The sequence below is a fragment of the Eubalaena glacialis genome, chromosome 1 (genome assembly GCF_028564815.1).
Source record: "Eubalaena glacialis isolate mEubGla1 chromosome 1, mEubGla1.1.hap2.+ XY, whole genome shotgun sequence".
NCBI classification, from domain to species: Eukaryota; Metazoa; Chordata; class Mammalia; order Artiodactyla; family Balaenidae; genus Eubalaena; species Eubalaena glacialis.
Genome location: NC_083716.1, coordinates 207959528 through 207980400, shown reverse-complemented (window position 1 = coordinate 207980400; position 20873 = coordinate 207959528). Strand labels below are relative to the sequence as shown.

General features: G+C 35.0%; 1 protein-coding gene across 1 annotated transcript in view; it reads right to left on the bottom strand.

Annotated features, from left to right (window-relative positions):
* Positions 1–10892: 10892 nt before the first annotated feature.
* The window catches only part of LOC133100155 (cytochrome P450 20A1), a 63123-nt gene continuing 53142 nt past the window's right edge, over positions 10893–20873 (bottom strand). The window contains exons 12-13 of the mRNA XM_061204139.1: positions 11387–11476; positions 10893–11237 (exon numbers count right to left, since the gene is read on the bottom strand). Of these exons, the coding sequence (XP_061060122.1) occupies positions 11087–11237; positions 11387–11476 (241 nt within the window). The 3' untranslated portion in view covers positions 10893–11086. The remainder of the gene's footprint in view (positions 11238–11386; positions 11477–20873) is intronic.

The window sequence follows — 20873 nt, the reverse complement described above, 5'->3', positions numbered from 1 at the left end:
AAGGTCTAAGTGGGAATACTCTGCCCAGAGAAGACCTTTTAATACTCGGCAGACTCTAAGAATTGAAGGACATAGATACACACTTCTGCTGCCACCAAGAACATTTCAGCAAAAAAGAAGACAACTACAAAATCTATACAAAGTACATGCATCCTGTGTGCATATATATTATCTGAGTGGAGGGATTGTAGGGTTTTTTGGTTTTGCGCATCTTAATTCTTCTAAAATGAGCATGGATTATTTTATAAGAGTCCAGTGAGGCTATTATCTCCCCAAATCAGAGAGAATACTTTTATTAATGCATCCCAAGATGACATTTTTAAAGCAATTTTATCATCAGTTTGATTCAAAGTAAGCATTAAAAAGTCGTAGACTTTTTACACATTAACCCAGTCATGCCAAGTGCAGTTGATTTTTTTTAATCTAATTGCAGGTCCTTATATTTATTTCCAATTATGCCTTGGCTTTTTCCCAAATTTAAACCCTCATTACCGTCTCCTGAAATAAATTATCTTGCTTCACATCATCTACTGATTTGATAAGCAAGACTTTGGGGTTCATTATAGCCTTCAGTAAGAATGTTGAAGAAATCAAGGCCAAGAAGAGGGCCTAACGGCTTGGCCCTGGAAGACTCACTTAGTTGGTCAGAGCCACTCTCAGTATGCCTTAAACTGGGCCACTTGTGACTGTACCTTAAAGGATTCACATTTATCCAGTATTTCATCATCATAGTCACATGACTGGTGAGAAAGTATCAAATTCTTCTGCTGAAATAAAGATACTGTGGAATTCCCCTGATGTATCTCATCCTAGCAACTCTATACTTGAATGAGGAAATTAAGGTAAAGCACATAATATATTGCCTAATATTATGGGCTCTAAAGAAATAAATGTTGCTTAACTGAATTGTTTACATCGCTTGTCTTACGATATCTAGAAGACATACCGATTCACTTCAGACTTTCCCCCCAGACTCTTCCTGCACACACTGACATGATAATTCATCATAAACAGGAAGTCAGGAGTCCACAAGTCTCATACATATTTTTTCATTTTTATTGAAAGTCATTTTTTTGTCTCTTTATTATGGAAATTACAAACATACAGTATGGAGAATGGTGTAATGAATACACAAACATCCACTGATGAGATGTAACAATGGCTTCTATTTTACCTTATATTATTCTTATGATACAGAATTTTAAAGAAAATTACAGTAATCATGACATTTAACCCCTAAATACTTTATTATATATCTCTAAAAAACAAGGATATTTTGCCACATAACCACAATATTGTTGCACATCTAACAAAATCAACAATAGTCCCCTTATACTAACCAATACCCAATAAAAAGCATTTTTCAAGAAGAAATTACTCTTGAAAGGAGAGAAAATAACATATACCCAAGATACAACCTGGAAGGATTATATTTAAATATTTAGAATCTATAATAGTTTCCTATAAGAGACAACAAAATAGCTCCCTTTCCTGTGAAAAGTGAAAAGAGGAAAAAAGTTTTTCCATCAAACCATGAATGTGGACAATATAAACCTGAAATTCTTCATGACAACGTATCCCTGTGTATAGACATAACCAATGGGGTAGATAATTTATCTTGAAAGGCATATGTTTTTGAAGAATAAAAAGTCCTCAATTCTTTAAGTTTCTACTAAAATTGGTTTTACATATCCCTCCCCCACAAAAACAGTGAATTTCAGAGCTAAAGCATAAAACAGATCATCCTTTCCCACAGCAGACAGATCACCAATCAGTTCACAAAAATTGGATTTCTAAAATTAGCTTTTGTTCACACTTTGTCTTAAATTATGTTAAAGGTTTCATAGAGCGTCAAGCCTCAAAATGTACTAACTAGGTTTTTATTACTGACAACTATATTGACCTTCACTTAATAACATGAATTGCTAAGAGTTTGAAATATACCAGTTTTTCTGATTATGCTTTAATACCATTAGAACCTGTATGCTGAATATTCACTGCAGCATGTATGATTTTCAAAGCTGCTAACTTTTTTTTATAACAATCTGTTTCTTATCAGTTTCAGTAATATTGCAAACAAAGAGGTTATACTTCGACAAAATTGCTAACTAAACATCATGGTATATGGTAATAAGTCTCACTTGTATAGTACAAGGTTGCTAAGAATATCATTGACCATCGATTGCTATGTTCATGAAATGGAATGTAGAAGAGGTTAACAGCAAAAAAAGTGACTCATGATTTTCCTTGTCAAAGTAATTTTATGTAGCCTCTTCGAAAGAAAGGAGCAGAAGAGAATAACTTTGGTATTTTAAAATGGCAAGGAATACTGAATTTAACTACACTTAAAATACATCAGTAGGATTTCTTCCTTCCTCCTCCACAGGAATTAACAATATATTTCTCACAGATTTCTATTATCTAGATGTCCAACCATATGAATAAGTGAATGACTCATATCACTGAAATATTTCATAGGGTTTTATAATGATATTTCAGGGAAAAATCCCATTTTACCTTCCAGCAGAAAATGTTTGGCAATTATTAAAATACAGGAAAGTAAGAGCTCCATCAGTGAAATGGGGCTTCAGATAAGAGACTTTTAGTGTACTGTATCACTTTTGCAACTTTAATAAAAATCTGTATTATGAAATTGCTTTTAAGTTTGGCATCTATTTGTTGCCTATTTTGTAAATAATTTTAAGACATCCTAGAGAGTTTTAAATCGGTTGATGATAAATCATGAAAAAGACATTTATGGGTATTTGCAAGGACAACTAGCATACAACCAGGAGGCACAGCCCTCAAAAACCACTGAGTCACAGCACCATGCTGTGTAAGGTCAGATGTGTCCAGGGCTAGCTTCATGGGCTGCAACCAGTGCAGTCCCACAGAAGCCCACACCTCAGGAGGACCCTATGTTGGGGTATAACACTTTGAAGGCACTGCAGTGAAATTCTCAAATTTTATTTGTGAATTTGTATTTTGTAAGTGAAGTCCAGTGGGACCCTGGAGCATACGCCCGGGGCTTAGAGTTTACTTCCTTGCCTCCCTAGACATGTTCTCAGTTACCAGCTTCCCGCTCCCCGGTGCCCTGCACCCTGCCTGGCCTCCCTCTAACCATCCCTGCCCATTACCACTGCTGCCTTCTACCCAGAGCAGCAGTAAGACTGCATTAGGAGGAGAGTTGATGAGGGAGGCCCACTTTCTGCCACGTTACCCTCCAGTGGGGGCCTGGGAGCAGGTGTGGGGAGGGCTGGAGTCCAGCCAGCAGTTTGCTCTGCAGCATCTTGAGGCAGGGCAAGGAAGAAGTCATCTCTGCTTTGGGCTGGCCACACCACAGCATGTTCACCAGGTAACTGGGCGGGGCTCCTCTGCCTACCCCTGATCCAGGTAAACAACATTGTCCCAGCATGGAGACTTCAATCCCTTGGGGGTGGGGTGGGGAGGGGGTCTCTCATCAACCATAGGTTAAAAGAGCAGACCCAATGGTGGGAAGGGGGGAGACTGACTTCATCCCCAGCTAAGACCCCATATTTTCATTTTGCACTGGGCATACAAATTATGTAGTTGGCCCCGATTGTGCCTCTTACAATAAAAATAAGCCCCCAAACCTTTATAAACATCATAGCATGCCCCATCATAGATGGGACATCTCTTTTCAAGTGTTTGTTTTTAGGAGACTATTATCCTATTTCTCCCAGTTATCAACAGCATAGTATAGTAATTTAGGCAATTCTTTTTGCTTAGGGGGCCTTTCCTTGGTTTTAAATTCATCCTTTAGAGAATAATATGAAACCAAAAGGAAATCACATTCTGAACAAGTTTGGGGAAAAAAAATTGTGCTAGCCTGGGCAAATTCTCATATAAAATAAGTTCTCTCAGCTTTCATTTCCCCCTTTTATAAGGCTATTGGATTAGAACATATCCGTGGAGTCTCTTAAATGTAACAGTTTTACAACGTCTATTAAGACTAAAGTAAATTCAAAGCTAGCACATTAGTAGATCATACTTCTAATCTCAATTTAATTAATTATCTTCAGGGGTTCTTAAATTGCAAAAAAAAATTATTATTATTATTTTTTACTATACCACAGAAGAACTAAAATATAAAACACAAACAAACATAGCTCTTTAGCAAGCATCTCAAAATCTCAGGCAGCCATGTTAAGAGTTCTCAAAGTCAAGTCATAGTTACCAGAAGGTACCAGTGACTACCCCCTTATTCTACTGCTTAATAAATTCATATTTCCAGAATTGAGGATGAGAATTCCTTCCTCCTAAACTTTGGGTGTCCAAAATCCTAGTACTCTTCTCCTGGCCCGTGACATGCAAAAGAGAGACTGATAGACAAGTGTATCTGAAGTGAGGTAAAAGTAAGTGAAGAGGTCTGATAATGGTATCTCTCTAGGATTGCTGGATTGGAGTTCAGGCCCGAAGGAGTCTCTGGGGTGTCTCTGTGCACATGGCTGGCCATTGTAGAGCTGTCTCTTGTGGTTCTGAGTCAACCTATACTACGGATTAGATTTAGATGATCCCAAGGAGACTGGATCAGTTTGGGGGCTATCCAAGAGATTTAGTCCAAAATTTCCCAAACCTCCTAGGGCCCTCCTACAAATCCTCTAAATATGAAAAAAACAGAAACTCAGAACAGACTCATGGTTCTATTTCAATCCAGAATTTCATTGTGGGTTTGAAGCCAGATCAATCTCTGATCATGGAGAGAACAAGATGACATTTACCTTGGTGGGATCACCATGCTACAGAACTGCTCTGATGCTTGATTTGCATTTCTCAAAATTATATAATTCCCACAGGGCACCATCTAGATAGAAATACACCACAGTGCCCAATTCTTGTGATTAAACCCTGTATTGAGAAAGATGAAAACCTCAGAGACAGACATAAATTTTATACACACATTAAGAAAGGTTGTCATGGCAACTTCGCTTGAAGATATGTATTTTTAAATCCAAGTAAATTTAACATTCAAAACACATTTGCATCTCCCTCAAAGGCTCTGTATCAAGAATATTAAACAAATTTTTTCCAATTCCCTTTGAATCTACACTTCCTTGAAAGCTTAACAAAATCCTATGAATATAATAACAGCACTGACTTAAGCACCTATTTTTGGAAGGCTATGAGAAAATCCAAAATGAAAGCCAAATAATGTTACTCTTCTACTCCCAGAGGCCCTAGATTGCCCCCTCTAAAATTTTAAATTGTGAGCAGGCTATGCCATATAATCTCTACAAGGTCCTTTTAAGCTCTAAAAATCAATTATCTATTAGCTGCTGACCTTGCAACACAGCAACAAATCATGAAAGATGAACACACCTAGTGCTGCAGTATAACTGAACAATTCATACAAATGACTATAATCAATATTGCTCTTTAACCTAGTCAAACCAATTCCTAGCTTTGTTTCTTCTCACTCTGAACAATCTTCAGTATTTCTATTCAGCATCAGTGTTGACAGTTTTCCTTGATAAGATATGTAGTTTAATTCTCTTGCTCATAAACTAAAAGTAACAAAAATAATGGTTTGACTCCGAATGGTTCCTTGTGCTTCTTCCGCCTCTACAGCCTGTAACTGAAGCCTTCTGTTCTTTGTCATGTAGTCAACTACAAGTTCCTTCCTTTGTCCCTTTCAGCCACTAACCTAAAGGGTCCTTGAGTTGCTTCCAAACCCAGGACCTAGAGAGCTCAAGTGCTAGAAAGTTAAGCTTTGGCACATGAGACTCTGGGGTTCTTCCTCCTGGGGTGAAACACAGGAGAAAACACAGTAAATTCCATGTCTGTCTGGCTCAGTGCTATATCCCCAGCATCTGGAATAAGATCTGACACACATTAAGTGACCAATAAAAAAGTGTTGCCTAACTAAATGGGTCACATTTCTTTGGACAGAAATGGAAGTCAGGAGAAGGAGAGAGTCAGGAGAGTAAGAGGGCTCTGTCCTCTGACAGGGAAAAGAGGAGGTGAGGGAGTGAGAGAACATGGAATTCAGGTGCCTTGGTTCTAATACGGTCACTCCTAGTCTGGAGAATCTCTGGACCATGCATAGGTTAAAGAACTACCTAAGACAGATGTTCCTTTAGACTCCTTTTGTCTGTAGATCATTTTGGACATGACATCTATAGATCTATTGAACACTACATCTCCATGAAACACTGGTTTTTCAGGATAATAGGTATAACTTGAAAAAGGGGTACCTTCATCAAATACATTTGGAACACTCAGTGTTACACCAAGTTAAAATAGGTTTCCTTACAGTAGAACTTCTCAGCTCTTCCAATATATTAATATGCATTCTGAGAAAGAATATATGTATATAAACTGCGAATGAATACGATCAAGGAAACTTTTTCTCAGAGTATCTCATAGGATAGGGTACCATGAGACACACTTTGGGAAATAATGCTGTTGCTAACCTAATTAAAAAACTCTGATCCTTAAACATTTCCTAGTTTTAATGATGATCTAGTGATAAGACACAGAAGGAACAAAGGACTACTTGCTTACCAACTATTTTGGTTGATATTTTGTAGAACTATAGGCTATTATAAACCTATGTTCACACCTAATACAGGCATCACTGAAAGATGTCCATACAACATCTTCTTAAATACTTCCAGCAATGGGGTACTTAGCATATCACAAAGTGCTATTAGCATTAGAGGTAGTTTGGCTATCTGGAAATCTTTTTCAACTATTAAGTAACTTCAATAATCTCCTTTATTCTATATGCAGAGAAAACCTCAATGAAGATTTCATTCATTTATTCAAAAATATTTACTGATTGCCTTTTTGGAGACAGGCACGTTACAACTTTATCTATGATATAGTTACAAAGTAAGTTTCATTCACTACTATCGTGTTAAAAATTAAAACAAGAATTTGCAAGTATTTTAGATGTATATAAATGTAGATTTTTAAAAAAACTACCAAACAGGATTATTTGTGACTTATTTGCTCCTGGCAGTTTATCCATGCTATAACAAGATCCATTCCCAATCTGTAGAAAGACAGCCACCAAACTGTAAACTGACTGAATGGGAAGCCAACTGGAAGAAGGAATGTCATTTCCTGCCTTTTGTTTACTATCTGGATATTTTACAAAATGGCTCCCAGCTCAAATTTTATAATTATCCATTCACTCAGTGTCATAAAATTCTGTAAATCAAACATGAAATTGATTTCTATTGTAATTTTAAAGTCTACTCCCACCCCAAAATAAGACCTTACAAAATTGAAGTAACATAAGAAAATGTCTGAAATGAATTAAATGAAAAGTAGACCAAATTGTTCTGATTGCAATAGGTAAAAATATACATATGTGGGAACAGGAAAAAATTTAAACAGTTGTACAAGTGGCAGTTGAGTTGGCAGTATTTAGTTTCCTTTGAGATTTCTTTTAATACTGCTGTTACATTACTCTTTTAATCATTTTCTTTAGCTATTATGAACTGTACATCATTTGAAACTATTGCTTGGTTCTCTCTTAAATAAGAACAAAACCCCACTAAACCCCACTGAAGCTATTAAGATAATCTGAAGTTTAGATCTTTTACTGTTTCTTAGCTAGTATTTGCTGTCTTTATTTACAGTATTTCTTCTAGCAGGAATGAAGAACTATTTTAGTTAGTCCTACCTGTACCTACTATTACTTTCTAAGGACTAAATGAGATGGGTATATAAAGAATTTGGTTTGTAACAAATGCTCATTCCAGTCCCTTGTTCTACTTTGGCAAGTTTCAGTCTCACTCCTTTTTATCAGTGCAGATCACTGACAAGGCTCAAAGCAACACAGTATCCAGCCTTTTTGGCCAGGCTGATTTTCTGACTTCTGCAATAACAGCAACTGCTTTGTTGTCACTGACTCCCTTCCCCCAACTCCTCCCCTTCTACCTTCATCATTGGTCTTAGGAACTTAGGAAACAGGCATAGGACTGGCTAAGAAGAAAAATTAGGTCGTTAGCATCAACTTGTTGACAATATAAAAACCCACCCTTGAAAATAGTGTCCATTTCTCTCGCAGCTATCTTCTCACAGCTACTAAATGACTCCTTGATTCTACTGGCCATGTCTTCACTTTTACACACTCAGTAGAATTATGTTTTTTTAAGCAGTTTTCAATGTGTCAACATAACTGCATGTGAAAAAAAGGTACATTTTATAAAGGGTAACAGTACTTTTTATGGGTCTGGAGAAAAAAATAAACATGTCTTCAGGGAAGAATTTTAATGTTTCCCCCAGAGTCCAAAAACAACAACAAAGATTCTTAAAATGTCCGCTTAAGAGATGAAATGCTATCCTAATTTGAACTTAATTATATTGAAGATTTTTCTTAGGATAATGGAGTAATTTCATTTCTTAAATGCTCATTGTAACACCTAGATTATGCTATGACTTTAGCAACTCGGTTCTACTAATATATTACTGTTTTGATAGAAGAGATGGAGAAGTAAGGCCATTTTTAAAGTTGAAAAGAATAACAATATTTGAGAAGGGAAAGAGGCAGAGAAAAAGACTTACAAGTCTGTGCTTACATTCTGAGTGAGAAGAATAGTAATGTTCCAGATGTGGAAAACACTACTGGTTCATAACATATTAAATGAAGAGAACATTGTGTATAATATGTCTGTAAAAATTACATGTGGATTAAAAAGTAGAAGGATCCACCTCAGACGCTTAACACTGGTTAAGTTCAAATAGTGGTGATGGAGTTTCCTATTTTTGCGCTTCTATGTTTCCTAGATTTTTCTACAATAAACCCATATAATTTTCCAATAAAAAATAGAGCATTTTGTCTTTAAAATACAAACTATTTTAATATAAAGGAAACAAATAAATTTTGATATTAAGTCTATAAATAAGATAGAATCTATTTATATAAAAAAATGAAACTGCACATTTGTGGGCCAAACAGCATGTGAGTTTTTCATTTTTCCCAAACATATGCACAAAATTAATTCTGTTTTGAATTTTATTAGCACAAAGTGTGGAAGAGCCCTTTCATTCCATAAAAATGTGTTGTGTTGATGATTTTAACAATAAACTTCTGAACTATCAAAAAGAATGTAGATCAAAATCAGTGAAGAAATAGTTTTTAAAAAGCCAAAAAGCTATAAAACTTAAGAGTCCTGCTAGAGCCATGCTACGAGCCATCAGTAACACTGAGGCTACTAAAATTTAGGTCATTTGACAAATACAAAGGGCCGCGTACGAACAACAGTGAATGGATAACTTATTTTACATATGATTAACAGTATTTTTTATTTTTTAAAAATCCTCTAGAAAAATGACTTATTTTTAATGTTTCAAGTTATTTATGTAACTCTGGATAAAATATGCTTATTTACCTGATTCTTCTATGCTCTATTTTCCTCGATTCCATCATTATTATACATTGTCTCACTATTGGCTACTCTAACCTTCCAATGCCAGTTTCCAAACCAATTAAGGTACTTGGATAACAAAGGAAGATGCTCCTTATATGCAAAACCATAGAATATGATAGGCGACAGGGAATAAATGTAACAACATGCCTTTGTAGAAACATGATGCTAGGAACTAAGAATACATTTCACTTAAAGTTTCAGAATTTAAATTATTCCATAAATTAAATGTTTTTGTCAGAAATAAAGGCTGCATCTAGTTACTTAGTTTCTATGTTTAACTACTTATTACTAGGTCTAAAATGTTAGCTATATAACCATAAACACAACATAAAATAACTCAATAACTAGGGTACATTCTTGAAACTAAAATTACAAGAGAAATTCAGCAGTGTCAAAAATAAGCCCATCTGCAAACATTTATCACTATTCTTCCTTTCCTCTCTATCAGCACGTGGCATATTTCCTTCGTATCTCCTTTTATCTTTAAAAAAACATATTTTAAAAAAAGAATTCTTCAAGAACAGTGGAACCAAAGAAAGCAAACTAAAATACAATGCTGTCAATAAAAAAGCATTAAATATAAAACTTACCAGTACTAAAATGTAAATTTGAAAGATACTTATTTTTGAAAAATCCCCAATATTTCTTTGCTTACTAGTGAGACTGACCATTTTTCTAAAAGTTTATTAGCTGTTTCCCCTTATAAAAGCTGTTTTGTCCATTTATCTACTGTATGTTTTCTTACCAATTTGTATGAGCTCTTTATATGTAATATGGATATTATCCCTTTCTGTCATATATTTTACAAATATTTTCACCCATCTTTGTTTTCTTTCTTTTAAATTTGGTTTCAGTTTTTAGTTAATGCTCTCTCATTTCTTATGGTTAGGATACGACATAATAATAAATAAATTCAGGAATTTATTTTTTCCACAAATGATGATTAGTGGAGTAATATAGTGCTACTACAATTTCCAGCAAAAAAAGGACAGACAAGCCTCACTCTTAGTTTGCTACTTAGGAAGGACACCACTTCAAAACACATTCAGAACTAACTGTATTATTTTCCAAATGATTCAGAACTGTTCAAAATGATGAGCAATGTATAAGTCATGAAATAAACACTGTTGTCTGGGAAGGCATACAAGCAAATACAAGGTATGTTATTCACTGAATTACTCAAACCTAATAACAATGATTAAACACAAACTGATTTATACTCAGAAAATAAAAATATTAATCTAATAAATAAAATTATATAAAGTCCTTTTTTTCTTTTCCTTTTTATGTAAAGTCCCCTTTAAGAGGATTTACTGAAAGTGTGAATATGAGTTATTTTTCTCTTTTATAAATATTTTAAAAATATTATTGTGAAAAATAATTTCTCTTCAAGAATATTAATTTTAGAGATCAAACTAAGGCTAAGAACATGAAAACAATGACGTACAAACTGATAAAACAAAAGTTAAAAGTAGAAGTCCTCCCATTAAAATTATCACTATATTGATGCAATAAGTATAAAGGTATATGATGCATTAAGAAACTGACACACAAAAATTCAAATTTACATGATGAAGTACTAATAGGTGTTTATATTATACAATGATGCTTGGCTTATAAAAGGATTCAATACATATTTTCTAAACGGTCATTTCCCTCAACAAAGTTAAGTGTATACAATTTTAATATCTCTTTGAGACAGTGATCCAAGCTTCCTCCTTGGATGATGTTACCAGTTCATACTTAGTTTCAATAACTTGTCCCTCCACAGAAAGTAGGTGCAGTCTCCTCACCAGTACACTCAAAAGTACTGTGGTCACCATATATGCAAACCTAGTCAGGAAGAAAGTCAACTGGTTACTAAAGATTAACAACTATACTTTAACTATATAGATTGTTCATTCTCATCAACAGTGATAAACAAAATTATAAGTACAAAGTCTAGCATCTTTCCTTTCCTTTTCGTTTCTCTATCATCTCACCTCAGCTCTGGGCATTCCTGTGTGCCTGAGAATCCAAGCAAGGAGAAAGTCTTCATTACCGATTCATCATCAAACCGCTCTGGATCAAACCTAAAAAGAAGATTTGGGCCTGATCACAACAGAGCTCCACTGGCATGGTACATATTTACACTGTAAGAACACAGGTATGTAATAAAGTTTTAAAACTACTTAAGATAGAAACTGCTGTCACATTATATTTAAATTTGACCTTTTATGTTCTCAAACTATTGAACATATATTACATCTCTTTTTGCTTACTTTATTACTTCTATTTTATTTATTTATTTATGTATTTATTTATTTTTTGGCTACACTGGGTCTTCGTTGCTGTGAGCAGGCCTTCTCTAGTTGCAGCGAGCGAGGCCTGCTCTTCATTGTGGTGCGCAAGCTTCTCATTGCGGTGGCTTCTCTTGTTGCGAAGCACGGGCTCTAGGCGTGCGGGCTTCAGTAGTGGCAGCACGCAGGCTCAGTAGTTGTGGCTCGCGGGCTCTAGAGCGCAGGCTCAGTAGTTGTGGTGCACGGGCTTAGTTGCTCTGCGGCATGTGGGATCTTCCCGGACCAGGGATCAAACCCGTGTCCCCTGCATTGGCAGGCAGATTCTTAACCATTGCACCACCAGGGAAGCCCCTACTTCTAAACAACAGATGCAAAATACATTTCTCTAGAATCATCGAGGAATGAAACTGTAACATGCAACTATATCATTTATGAGATTTAAGGATAAATCATACAAAATCACATAATGAATATTTACATTTAAGAGTGTTCAAAATATGTTACATGAGACCCATCGGATCAATATGCGAGGCATTTTACATTGCCTCTTAAGTCAAACTTTAGTTCTTAAGATTGGAGACACCAGACTAAAAATTCTATTCATCAATTACATGAGACCCAGACTTATTAATAAGTGAGGGAAATGAAGAGGCTAAGAAGGATCTTTTATTGTACAGAAGTTTACTCTGTAAAAAGTCAATGGGAGTTGGGCTTCCCTGGTGGCGCAGCGGTTGAGAGTCTGCCTGCCAATGCAGGGGACACGGGTGCGAGCCCTGGTCTGGGAAGATCCCACATGCCTCGGAGCAACTAGGCCCGTGAGCCACAATTACTGAGCCTGAGCGTCTGGAGCCTGTGCTCCGCAACAAGAGAGGCCGCGAGAGTGAGAGGCCTGCGCACCGCGATGAAGAGTGGCCCCCAATGGCTGCAACTAGAGAAAGCCCTCACACAGAAACGAAGACCCAACACAGCCATAAATAAATAAATAAATAAATCCCATTTAAAAAAAAAAAAAAGTCAATGGGAGCAATTACACTCTAATAAAGATGTTTTAAAAAAAAAGTCAATGGGGAAATGTATATATTAAACGAAAATAACCCACCCACCAAGGAGCATAAAAATTCCCCTCAAAAACAAGTGTTTTTAAAAGATCTAAACTCTAAGAAAAAAAAAAAGGAATCTTGCTTTCATTGTCCTTTTTAAAAAGTGTAAATTACCTTTCACTTTTGGAATATACTATATTTACATTACAGTCTATATAAAAAACTGTATCAAATTTAATCAGCCTTTCCTTTTGTAAACTATCTTGAAAATTGAGACCCTAAATGTTTACTTGAAGATACCTATGTTTCCAGATTAAAAGAGAATCAAACTTGATTTTTCCAACTACTTTTTTTAATCTTTATTTTATATTGGAGTATAGTTGATTTACAATGCTGTGTTCAATTCAAGTGTACAGCAAAGTGATTCAGTTATACATACACATATATCTATTTTTTTAGAATCCTTTCCCATATAGGTTATTACAGAATATTGACTAGAGTTCCCCGTGCCATACAGTAGGTTCTCGTTAATTATCTATTTTACATATAGTAGTCTGTATATGTTAATCCCAACCTCCTAGTTTATCCCTCCACCCTGCAACTTTCCCCTTTAGTAACCCTAAGTTTGTTTTCTAAGTCTGTGAGTCTGTTTCTGTGTTGTAAAAAAGTTCATTTGTATCACTCTTTTAGATTCCACATATAAGTGATATCATATGATATTTATCTTTCTCTGTCTGACTTACTTTATTTAGTATGATAATCTCTAGGTCCTTTCATGTTGCTGCAAATGGCATTATTTCAGTCTTTTTTATGGCTGAGTAATATTACACTGTATATATGTACCACATCTTCTTTATCCATTCCTCTGTTGAGGGATACTTACCTTGCTTCCATGTCTTGGCTATTGTAAACAGTGCTACAATGAACACTGGGGTGTATGTATCTTTTCGAATTATGGTTTTCTCCGGATATACGCCCAGGAGTGGGATTGCTGGATCATATGGCAACCCTATTTTTAGGTTTTAAGGAATCCCCATACTGTTCTTCATAGTGGCTGTACTAATTTACATTCCCATCAACAGTGTGGGAGGGCTCCTTTCTCTCCACACCTTCTCCAGCATTTATTGTTTGGAGACTTTTTGATGATGGCCATTCTGACCGGTGTGAGGTAATACCTCATTGTAGTTTTGATTTGCATTTCTCTAATAATTAGCTATGTTGAGCATATTTTCAAGTGCTTTTTAGTCATCTTCACTAACAACGAAAGATCAGAAAGAGAAATTAAGTAAACCATTCCATTTACCATTGCATCAAAAAGAATAAAATACCTTGGAATAAACCTACCTAAGGAGGCAAAAGACCTGTACTCCAAAGACTATAAGATGCTGATGAAAGAAATTGAAGATGACACAAACAGATGGATATACCACATTCTTGGATTGAAAGAATCAATATTGTCAAAATGATTATACTACACTAGGTAATCTACAGATTCAGTGCAATCCCTATCAAATTACCAATGGCATTTTTTGCAGATCTAGAACAAAAAAATTTTTAATTTGTATGGAAACACAAAAGACCCCAAATAGCCAAAGCGATCTTGAGAAAGAAAAATGGAGCTGGAGGAATCAGGCTCCCTGACCTCCAACTATAAAGCTACAGTAAGCAAAACAGTATGGTACTGGCACAAAGACAGACCTGGAGAGCAATGGAACAGGATAGAAAGCCCAGAAATAAACCTGAGCACCATTGGTCAATTAATCTATGACAAAGGAGGCAAGAATATACAATGGAGAAGACACAGTCTCTTCAACAAGTGGTGCTGGGAAAACTGGACAGCTACATTTAAAAAAATGAAATTAAAACCTTCTCTACCACCATACACAAAAATAAATTCAAAATGGATTACAGACCTAAATGTAAAACCAGATACCATAAAAGAGGAAAACATAGGCAGAACACTCCTTGCCATAAATCACAGCAATATCTTTTTGGCTCCACCTCCTAGAGTAATGAAAATTAAAAACAAAAACTAACAAATGGGACTTAATTAAACTTAAAAGCTTTTGCAGAAAAAAGGAAACCATAAACAAAACGAAAAGACAACCCACAGAATGGAAGAAAATATTTGCAAATGATGTGACCGACAAGGGATTAACCTCCAAAATATACAAACAGCTCATGCAGCTCAATATCAAAAAAAGAAACAACCCAATAAAAAAATGGGCAGAAGATTTAAATAGACACTTCTCCAAAGAAGACATACAGACGTCCAACTATTTTATGAAATACCTCACAATTTTAAGGATTAAAATTAAAATAAAAATGAAAAATAGATAGTTTGGCCTCAAATGCTGAAGGATTTTTTAATCTAAAGTTTTTCAGCTTTATTGATTTATAACTGCGAAACTGTAATATATTTAAAGTGTACAATATGATGATTTGATAAGCATACACATTATGAAAGGATTCCCACCCTCAAGTTAATTAGCACAACCATCACATTACATGTTGTTACCATTTTGTGTTTGTGCGATAATAATACTTAATTTCTACTCTCTTACCATATTTCAAATATACAATATGGTATTATCAACCATAATCACCATGTCATACGTTAGTTAGATCCTCAGACCTTTTTCATCTTATAACTGAAAGTCTGTACCCATTTGTCAACTGCTCCCTACTCCTCACCCCCCAACACTCCAGCTCCTGGCAACAACCATTCTACTCTCTGTTTCTATGTTGGAAGTTTTTTGTTTTTTTGTTTTTTCAGATTCCATATGTAAGTGATATCATGCAGTATTTGTCTGTCTCTGTCTGGCTCATTTCACTTACCATAATGCCCTCCAGGTTCATCCATGTTGTGCAAATAACAGGATTTCCCTCTTTTGTGAGGCTGAATAATATTCTATTGTATGTATATATACACTACATCTTCTTTATCCATTCACCCGTTGACAGACACACTTAGGTTGCTTCCATACTTGTGAATAATGCTACAATAAACATGGGAGTTCAGATATCTCTTTAAGAAATCATTTTGTCTCCTTTGGATATATACTCAGAAGTAGCACTGCTGGATCACATGGCAGTTCTATTTTTAACTTGTTGAGAAATTCCATACTATTTTTCACAGTGGCTGTACCCATTTACATTCACACCAACAGTGTACAAGGGTTTTTTTATCCATATCCTCTCCAACATTTGTTATTTCTTGTCTATTTGATAACAGACATCCTAACAGGTATAAGGTGATCTCTCATTGCAATTTTGATATGTATTTATCTGATTCGTGGTGTTGAGCACCTTTTCATGTACCTGTTGGACATTTCTATGTCTTCTTCGAAGAAAAAAAAAAAGTCTATTCAGGTTCTTTGACCATTTTTTTTTCTTTTGTCCACCATGCATGGCTTGTGGGATCTTAGTTCCCTGACCAGGGACTGAACCCGCACCCTCAGCAGTGTAAGTGCAGAGTCCTAACCACTGGACCACCAGGGAATTCCCCTTTTGCCCAGTTTTTAATTGGGTTGTTTCTTTTTTGCTATTGAGTTGTAGGAGTTCCTTATATATTTTGGGTATTAACTCCGTATCAGATATTTGCTTTGCAAATATTTTCTCCCATTCCATAGGTTGCCATTTCATTTAGTTGGTGGTTTCCTCTGCTGTGCAGAAGCTCTTTAGTTTGACATAGTCCCATTTGATTAGTTTGACTTTTGTTGCCTTTGCTTTTGGTGCCAAATCCAAAAAAATCACTACCAAGACCTGTGTTAAGGACCTTAGCACTATGTTTTCTTCTAGAAGTTTTAGGGTTTCAGGTCTTACGTTCAAGTCTTATTCCATTTTGAATTGATTTCTGTGCATGCTGTAAGATAGGGATCCAGTTTCATTCTTTTGCATATGGATATCCAGTTTTCTGAGCACCAGTTATTGAAGAGACTAAATCTTTCTCCATTGCATATTCTTGCCTCCTTTGTTGGAAATTAGTTGACAACATATGCACGGGTTTATTTCTGGGCTCTCCATCTATGTATCTATATTTTTCTGATCTACATCTCTGTTTTTAGGGCACTACCATGTTGTTTTGGTTACTAAAGCTTTGTAACATAGTTTGAAATCAGGAAGTGTGATGCCTCCAGCTTTGTTCTTTTTTCTCAAGATTGCTTTGGCTATTCTGGGTCTTTAGTGGTTCTGTGAATTTAAGGATTGTTTATTCTATTTCTATAAAAATTGACATTGGGATTTGGACAGGGATTGTACTGAATCTGTAAATTGCTTTGTCTAGTAGGGACATTTTAACAATATTAATTCTTCCAATCCATGAACACAGATTATCTTTCCATTTATTTGCGTCTTCTTCTATTACTTTCATCAATATTTTAGTTTTCAGAGTACAGATCTTTCATCTACTTGACTGAATTTAATCCTAAGTATTTTACTATTTTTGATGCTATTGTAAATGGGATTGTTGTCTTAACTTTTCTTTCTGATAATTTGTTGTCAGTGTATAGAAAAGCAACTGACTTTTTTATATTGGTTTTGAATCATGAAACTTTACTGAATTCATTTATTAATTCTAACAGTTTTTGGTGGAATCTTTAAGGTTATCTATGTATAATATCATGTCATCTTCAAGTAAAGGCAATTTTACTTCTACCTTTCTGATTTTATTTCCTTTTCTTTCCTAATTGCTCTGGCTAGGACTTCTAATATCATGTTGAATGAAAGTGGTGAGAGTGGGTATCCTTGTCTTGCTCCTGATCTTAAAGGAAGACCTTTCATCATTTCACCCTTGAGTATACTGTTAGCTATAGGCATGTCATATATGGCCTTTATTATGTTGAAGCACATTCCTTCTATACCTAATTTGTTGAGTTTTTATCATGAAAAGATATTTAATTTTGGCAAAAGCTTTTTCTGTATCTACTGAGATGATCATACAGTTTTTATCCTTCATTTTGTTAATGTCATATATCACATTCATTGATCTGCATATGTTGAACCATCCATCCTAGATTTACCCCAGGAGTAAAACCCACTTAATCATGGTGTATAATTCTTTTAATGTACTACTGATTTTGGTTTGCAAATATTTTGTTAAGATTTTTTCCATATATGTTCATTATGGATATTGGCCCATAGTTTTTTGTAGTGTCCTTTTCTGGCTTCCGTCAAGGGTAATACTGGCCTCATAAAATGAATTTGGAAATGTTCTCTTCTTTTCTATTTTTGGGAGGAGTTTAAAAAGGATTGGCATTAATTCTTCTGGAAGTGTTTGGTAGAATTTACCAAGGAAGCTATCTGGTCTTGGACTTTTCTCTGTTGAGAGGTTTTTGATTACTGACTCAATCTCCTTACTAATAACTGGTCTGTTGAGATTTTCTACTTTTTCATGATTCAGTCCTCTTGGTAGGTTTTATGTTTCTAGGAATATACCCATTTCTTCTACGTTATCTAATTTGTTGGCATATGATTATTCACAGTAATTTCTTACGATCCTTAGTATTTATGTTCTCAGTTGTAATGTCTCCTCTATCATTTACAATTTTATTTATTTGAGCCTTCCCTTGTTTTTTCTTATTAAGTCTAGCTAAATATTTGTAAATTTTGTTTACCTTTTCAAAAAAACAGCTCTTAGTTTCACTGATCTTTTCTATTGTCTTTCTAGTTTCTATTTCATTTGTTTCCACTCTGATCTTTATTTTCTTTTACTAATTTTGGACTTCGTTGTTTTTTTTTTTTTTCTAATTCCTTGAGGTGTAAAGTTAGGCTGTTTATTAGATATCTTTCTTTTTTCTTAATGTAGGTGTTTATTGCTATAATTTCCCCTCTTAGAACTGCTTTTGCTACATCCCATAAGTCTTGTTATACCATGTTTTCTTTTTCATTTGTCTCAAGATATTTTCTGATTCCCAATGGTTATTTCTTCTTTGACCCACTGGTTATTCAGAAGCATATTCAGTAGACTGTTTAATCTCCATTTTTTTTAATCCAACAAAAAACTCAATTACTCCCACCCAGGATTTTGAAACATTTAATCAAAAAAGAATCTGGCATTTTAAAAGTTAGGTTTACAAGCTTGACACATTCTTAATATTAGCAATTTATCTATTTGTACGTTGTCTAAGAAAATGAGGTCTATGAAGACATCAACAAGATATTTAAGAGTTCATTATAAGCTACAGTACCTTGCAAGTAAGTATGCAGTTTAACTGTAATAAACCACTATAAGCAAATTTAACTACATAAAAATATTAGTTAAATGCAATTCTCTGGAAGTACACATCATACTTACAGCTGTTTTTTAGTGAGATTCTTACTGCTTTCTTCCCCTTTGTGGTCAGAAAGATCTTTGATATGATTTCAAATTTCTTAAATTTATTAAGATTTGTTTTGTGGCCTAACATATGATATATCCTGTAGAATGTTCCATGTGCACATGAGAAGAATGAGTATTCTGCTTCTGTTGGATAGGATGTCCTAAATATGTCTGTTAGTTCCATCTGGTCTAGATGTAGTTTAAGTCCATGGTTTCCTCATTGATTTTCTGTCTAGGTGATATATCCACTGTTAAAAATGGGTATTGAAGTCCTTTACTATTATTTTATTGCTATTTCTCCATTCAGATCTATTAATATTTGCTTTATTTAGGTGCTCCAAGTTGGGTGCATAAATATGTACAAGTGTTATATCCTCTTGATGAACTGACCCCTTTATCATTATATAGTGATCGTCTTTGTTTCTTGTTACAGTTTATGGCTTAACATCTATTTTGTCTGATGTAAGTATAGCTAGCATTGCTTTATTTTGGTTTCCATATGCACAGAATAACTTTTTCCATCCCTTCACTTTCAGTCTGTGTGTCTTTATAGCTGAAATGACTCTCTTATAGGCAGCATATAGTTGCGTCTTGTTATTTTATCCATTTGGTCACCCTGTGTACTTTGATTGGAAAATTTAGTCCATTTATGTTTAAAGAAACTATTAATAGGTATGGATGTACTAATGCCATTTGGTGAACTGTTTTCCAGCAGTTTTGTAGTTCCTTTGTTCCTTTCTTCGTGATTTCATGATTTTCTACAGTGGGATGCTTTGAGTCCTTTCTCTTTATACACTGTATATCTACTATAGGTTTTGCTTTGTGGTTACAAGGATGATTACATAAAATATATTATGGTTATAACGGTCTATTTTAATCTGATAACAACTTAATTTCAAATGCATTGAAAAGCTCTACATTTTCACATTCTCCCCCAATATTTTATGTTTCTAATGTCACATTTTACATCTCTTTCTTTTTTTTTTTTTTAATTTTAATTTATTTATTTTTTGGCTGTGTTGGGTCTTCGTTTCTGTGCGAGGGCTTTCTCTAGTTGTGGCAAGTGGGGGCCACTCTTCATCGCGGTGCGCGGGCCTCTCACTATCACGGCCTCTCTTGTTGCGGAGCACAGGCTCCAGATGCGCAGGCTCAGTAATTGTGGCTCACGGGCCTAGTTGCTCCGTGGCATGTGGGATCTTCCCAGACCAGGGCTCAAACCCGTGTCCCCTGCATTGGCAGGCAGATTCTCAACCACTGCGCCACCAGGGAAGCCCTTTACATCTTTTTATACTGTGTACCATTAATAAATTATTGCAGTTTTAAACACTTTTGTATTTTAACCTTTATACTACAGTTATAAGTGATTTACCCACCACCATTACAATATTTGAGTATTCATATTAACTATATGTTTACCTTTACCAGTGAATTTTATACTTTTATATGTTTTCATGTTACTAATTAGCATCCTTTCATTTGAGCTTGAATAACTAACTCCCTTTAACATTTCAGCTTTTGTTTGTCTAGGAGACTCTTTACCTCTCCTTCAATTCTGAAGGACAATTTTGCCAGGTAGTGTATTCTTGATTGGCAATTTTTTTCTTTCAGCACTCTGTATATATCAGCCCACTCCCTTCTGGCCTGCAAGGTTTCTGTTGAAAAATCTGCTGAGCATCTTATGTGGGTTCCCTTGTACATAACATGTTGCTTTTCTCTTGCTTCTTTTAAAATTTCCTCTTTGTCTTTAACTTCTGACAATTTAATTATGATATATGTCAGTGTGTGTCTCTTTAGAGTCATCTTTTTTGGTACTCTTCAGGCTTCCTGGATC